This window comes from Lampris incognitus, chromosome 17 (genome assembly GCF_029633865.1).
Source record: "Lampris incognitus isolate fLamInc1 chromosome 17, fLamInc1.hap2, whole genome shotgun sequence".
Taxonomy (NCBI): Eukaryota; Metazoa; Chordata; class Actinopteri; order Lampriformes; family Lampridae; genus Lampris; species Lampris incognitus.
In genome coordinates this window covers 13,586,542-13,592,085 of record NC_079227.1, presented here as the reverse complement: position 1 = coordinate 13,592,085, position 5,544 = coordinate 13,586,542, and the positions used below count along the sequence as shown (strand labels likewise).

The following is a 5,544-nucleotide window of genomic DNA, read 5'->3' as shown; positions in this document are numbered from 1 at the left end:
GAATATGTGCCTTGATAAAGCCAAAATGTTGGACCTAATTCTTAAAATACATAAAAAATAGAGACCCGCAATGGTGTTTTGTCTGTTGCTTGCCAATGCATCCACTGTGTCGTATTGAATAGAAAAAAAGGTTACTTTTGGGGCGTCCGGGTACCATAGCGGTCTATTCCATTGACTACCCATACGGGGATCGCCGGTACGAATCCCCGTGTTGCCTCCGGCTTTTTGAGGGACCCCCCCCCCAAAAAAGTTACAGGTAAGCTAAAGAGAACTTGTTAAGGAGTATTCTCCTTGGAACATTGATAGAGAACGAGTTCATGGTGCTGTTGATGGTTAAGTCACCTTATTTTCTTCTCTCAAGACACTTGTAATACTCAGCTCTCATGTAATTGTGACCCCCCCCCCTCATTCTGGCTACATTCTGAAGAAACCACACCGGTCTTCTGATTTCAGGGTAGCTACTGCAGGCCCATTTATTTCTGGTGCAACTCAACTCTGGCAAAAACAACATAAACAGATAGAGGTTGTGGGCGGCACGGTGGCGCGGTGATTAGCGCGGTCGCTTCACAGTAAGAAGGTCCTGGGTTCAAGCCCCGGGTAGTCCAACCTTGGGGGTCGTCCTCTATGTAGTTTGTCTGTTCTCCCCGTGTCTGCGTGGGTTTGCTCTGGTTTTCTCCCACAGTCCAAAGACGTGCAGGTCAAGTGAATCGGCCGTACTAAAGTGTGTGTGTGTGTGTGTGTGTGAGCCAGCACTGTGATGGTCTGGTGGTCTCTGTCTCCCCACCCAATGACTGCTGGGATAGGCTCCCGCGACCCTGAGAGCAGTTTGGATAATGGATGGATGTTGTGGTCGTATAGTGTCAACTCAACTCCAGCGCCACCATGTGAAGAAGAAGGGGGAGGGGTTAAATTGCTGATATATAAATACATAATGAAAATACAATAATAACAAATGGCTCAACCAAAATAAAACTGTATCTTATAGTTTACAACAATATTAGTTTCATTACTTAATGTTAACATTTTACATACTAGCATTCCCTGAACCCGTTTTGTATCAATATGAAATGAATAACTATATGTGCATTATAGAGAAAATTATATTCAGCCAAACAACATACCTGGCAAAATCAACAGATAGATGTTGTAGTCATATCGTGTCAGCTCAGCCCCAGCCCTATTCATAGAGAACTATAACCAAATGATAGCTAGCAGAGCATGACAGCAGCCATTACACACCTCATTAGCTTGAGTGAACGTTTCATTTATCGTGCAGTTTAACAAAAGAAACACTGCAGAAAAAGAGCATAGCATGGAAAAATGTGCATACATCTATACATCAATTGCCATAATTGGATTACATTTTTAGGAATTTAATGAACAATTTTAGCCATATTTGGAGCGAGCTCTATAGAAAAACATACCAACTCTGTCGCCATCGTGTGAAGTTGGACAAAAGCTGTCAAAGGACGGATGAGTTTCTCTGTAAACCAACGGCCAGCCATGCCTGGAGAGGAGATAGGGACCACCAGTTACTCCCCCTACTGAAACACAATGACCTAACCAGCTGTGCTCCTACGACCTTCATAGGTTACGGAACTGACGATGATGAACCTTTAGAAATGGAAACGGATTTTCCGCTGTGGCGACCCCTAACGGGAGCAGCCGAAAGTACTAGTAGTGTGCGTAATGCACTTGACAACTGTCACCACTAGGAGGTACTAAGTGAAAGATGCCAGGTTTGAATACAGGGAGCGCCAGAGAAACTCAATATATAAGGAACTATAATTTACATTTTGCCGAACTTCAGTCTGATACTTAAGCTCCTTCTCTACCTGCCAGATGTACCTTCAGATATAAAAGTTACATTCCTTGTATATATCATTTGTACCACTGCCTGAACTACTAACACCGCCACAGCATTAATTAACAGCGTGCTTGTGCCACACTAATCAAGTCAGTTTTATTTGCATAGCCCAGTATCACAGTGAGACTTAATTGCATCTAACAGGGTAATCGCTTTTCTCATGAGACACTGAGGTGGCTCTTAAAAGAGCCGTTTTGGGGTCTTCTCACATGGGCTTAAGCGCGCTCTCCGCGGATGCGGCGGGCCAGCTGGATGTCTTTGGGCATGATGGTGACTCTCTTGGCGTGGATGGCGCACAGGTTGGTGTCCTCGAACAGACCAACCAGATAAGCCTCGCTGGCCTCCTGGAGAGCCATGACGGCGGAGCTCTGGAAGCGCAGGTCGGTTTTGAAGTCCTGAGCGATCTCTCTCACCAGGCGCTGGAAGGGCAGCTTGCGGATGAGCAGCTCGGTGGACTTCTGGTAGCGACGGATCTCCCTCAGAGCGACGGTCCCGGGCCTGTAGCGGTGAGGCTTCTTCACACCGCCGGTGGCCGGGGCGCTTTTACGGGCAGCCTTGGTTGCGAGCTGCTTCCTGGGGGCTTTTCCACCAGTGGATTTACGAGCGGTCTGCTTGGTTCTGGCCATCGTAGAGACGGGTACTTTTCAGTCAGAAGAAATGTGGGAAGACGGCTTCGCGCTGAATTTATTCCCCGCTCTGTGACGTATACTGCGTGCTGATTGGTCGTCATCCCGGTTGCTGTTTACGTCTCCGTTTCGGATTGGAGAGAAAAAAAATTAAAACGAACTGCCCCTCTTCAGCGTCACATGACCCTTGAAAAGCCATGATATAAAACAAAGTAAGAAAGATGCCTAAAAAATACTCAATTTAGCCCAATTATCCAAACCGCTTATCCCAATCGGGTCAGGGGATGCTAGAGCCTATCCCAGCAGTCATTGGGCGGCAGACGGGGAGAAAACCTTGACTGCCCGCCAGACCATCACAGGGCCACGGAAATCAAGCAAACAAGCAAAATTTTATTTATATATCACTTTTAAAAACACGTACCTACAAGGTGATTTACACTTCATGCACACAAATACGAATAAATACATAAAATGAAATTGAATGAATATACAAGTATGGCGTCGGGAGTAACGGACCAAGCTAAAAATGGAACAAAACAGAAGTCAGGGGTGGGAAACTATAAACAGGCTTGCCTGAAAAGATGGGTTTTTTAAAAGCCGCTTAAAAACAGTCCAAAGATTCAGCGAATCTAACGGATTGGGGGAGATGAATCCAGAGGCTTGGGGCTAAAACTGTAAAGGCGCGGTCACCCTTTGCTTTGCAGTAAAATTAGTCAGTTGATGTCGACAGCGATACTCAAGACATTTCCTCTTTCAATATTGCCATATTGGCTGCCACAAATGAATTACGCACAGTCCGTTGCAACCCAAATGAGACCCCCCCCCTCATTTTATACTCGAGTTTAGAGGATGGATTTATCGGTAAGGTGATGAATGAATATTTTCATATTTTAGTTAGGATTTAGTAGCGTTTACCTAATGGGATCAAGTTTACATTCTGAGAGGGGTCATTGTGGGAGGGGTCGGTAATACATCAACAAATATCGGGAGGGAGGAAAGTTTCGTCACGCGATCATCTCGATTTTTGGTCGTGAAACATGGCTTTGTATATTTTCTGGGTGGTCGAGATGGGGTAGATGAGCCATGCCGCGCAGCCGATTTCATGCTAGTGATTTTGCACAGCACCACATGTAGAACAAATCATTAGAATTGCGTAGTCATACCTGAAGGTGCAATGCTCTTAACGCAAGAGCCCAGAGTCACCATGACCTTCAAATAAATTTTTTTTAAAAATATGGATACAGAAAACTGCCTTTCCATTACATTGTGGGTGGCCCTTAAAAGGGCCTTTGAGTTTGATGGGATGCAAAGCGCGGTCTACTTGGAGCTGGTGTACTTGGTGACGGCCTTGGTGCCCTCAGACACGGCGTGCTTGGCCAGCTCACCGGGGAGCAGCAGGCGGACGGCGGTCTGGATCTCCCTGGAGGTGATGGTGGAGCGTTTGTTGTAGTGCGCCAGACGAGAAGCTTCGCCGGCGATGCGCTCAAAGATGTCGTTGACGAAAGAATTCATGATGCCCATCGCCTTGGAAGAGATACCAGTGTCGGGGTGGACCTGTTTCAGCACCTTGTAGACATAGATGGCGTAGCTCTCCTTCCTGGTCTTTCTGCGCTTCTTGCCAGTTTTTCCAGCGGTCTTGGTCACGGCTTTCTTGGAGCCCTTCTTGGGCGCGGCCTTGGCTGGGTCAGGCATTTCTATCGCAGTGCGGCTGAAGACAACGTACTGAAAAAGTGCGCAGTTGCTCAAATATTTATAGTCACCTTATGCAAATGTTCTGAGCGAGTCCCCATCTGGGATTGGTTGACAATTCGCGCTTTATGTATGCGCCATATTTGATGACGTAACTAGTTAGGGGAACATTTGAAGCTATAAAGACGCGGGCCGTAGAGAACACGTTCACCCGCGTCGTCTTTATCAGCTTCAAATTCAAGTTCTTACCGTATTGTCATACAATATAACCAATTTTACCTCAAAAACTAATTTCCAATTCCACTTTAATCCGTATTTTAAACTAATTTGAATGATCTGTTGTTGGCCTCACTGCCTGCCCACCGTATGTACAACCCTTTACATCATCCCAATAAGGGACCCTTTCAGCCCCTGCGGTCAGGCAGATGCATCCGCAGCCATGAGGCCAACAAAGTGTAAATTCATTGTATGAATTTAAATGGGGAAGTTGGACATGTTAACGTGGAGCTACTATGCTTTGCCATAATCAAATACCACCAACCTATTTGTGTGGCAATAAAGTTCCTTGAATTTTGACACACTCAGAAAGGGTTTCTTTCTCAAGGCCATAAGGGCACATGTGATAATTATTTTCACTCTGACATGAAATGTGGCTCGAGACAAAAATCTCTTACAGTATTGTCACACTTTTTAATATGTTCACGAAGAGACGAACAAAGCATAAATACTTAAGTGCGTGCCTTGATCTCTGAGCCCACTCCCTTTATACCTTGCAGCCGAAACATGATTATTGTCACGGTCACAACAGCATGTGCCCAGATCAGAGAAGGATGATTCAGTTCATCTGGCATGACGTTTATTGAGATGTTTCATCGCTCATGTAAGTGACCTATTCAGTCTCAACTGCCTGCGGGCGCCCCCACCCTTATAGACAATGCTGTGGCATAACGACCGAAACCGCAATCGGTTCCATATGCAAATTAGCGTGAGCATTTTCAAGCAGTTTCAATGGCAATGTGTACTATTCACAGAGGATTTGCAATCACAGGGTTGTAAAACGGCGACAGATGTACTCTTAGCCCCCCCCCCCGGTTCAGGGATGGTTATTCCCTCTTCACATAGATGGTCTCTTTGACTCCCAGTTCAAACCAGCGTTCCTCCCTATCAAGGATGTGCACATCCTCATCCTTACAGTCAGTTGAGACGGAAGAGTACGGAAGCCGTAGAAGAGGTTTCTTAGATGAGTGATGAAACGTTTTTCTCTCAATAACCGTGTCCAGATCAAAGAAAGTTTAATCAGTTAATCTGGACACAATGTTTATCGAGAGATATGTTTCGTCACTCATGTACGTGACTTCTACA

General features: G+C 45.7%; 2 protein-coding genes and 1 long non-coding RNA gene across 3 annotated transcripts; all 3 read right to left on the bottom strand.

The window, feature by feature from the left end:
• Nucleotides 1-898: 898 nt before the first annotated feature.
• Nucleotides 899-1,777, bottom strand: LOC130127042 (uncharacterized). Its single transcript, XR_008811790.1, has 3 exons — nucleotides 1,425-1,777; nucleotides 1,122-1,191; nucleotides 899-913 (listed from the first exon to the last, which is right to left on the bottom strand). It is a non-coding gene; the product is annotated as an uncharacterized LOC130127042 (long non-coding RNA).
• A 217-nt stretch (nucleotides 1,778-1,994) lies between these two features.
• Nucleotides 1,995-2,727, bottom strand: LOC130127025 (histone H3). The gene has a single exon (XM_056296571.1). The coding sequence runs from the start codon at nucleotides 2,491-2,493 to the stop codon at nucleotides 2,083-2,085; it is 411 nt and encodes a 136-aa protein (XP_056152546.1). The 5' UTR covers nucleotides 2,494-2,727; the 3' UTR covers nucleotides 1,995-2,082.
• Nucleotides 2,728-3,396: 669 nt separating this feature from the next.
• On the bottom strand, nucleotides 3,397-4,197 carry LOC130127032 (histone H2B 1/2-like). Its single transcript, XM_056296578.1, has one exon. The coding sequence runs from the start codon at nucleotides 4,183-4,185 to the stop codon at nucleotides 3,811-3,813; it is 375 nt and encodes a 124-aa protein (XP_056152553.1). The 5' UTR covers nucleotides 4,186-4,197; the 3' UTR covers nucleotides 3,397-3,810.
• Nucleotides 4,198-5,544: the final 1,347 nt, after the last annotated feature.

Coding starts and splice junctions, on each gene's coding strand:
- LOC130127025 (XM_056296571.1), bottom strand. CDS start 2,493: ATGGCCAGAACCAAGCAGACCGCTCGTAAATCCACTGGTGGAAAAGCC.
- LOC130127032 (XM_056296578.1), bottom strand. CDS start 4,185: ATGCCTGACCCAGCCAAGGCCGCGCCCAAGAAGGGCTCCAAGAAAGCC.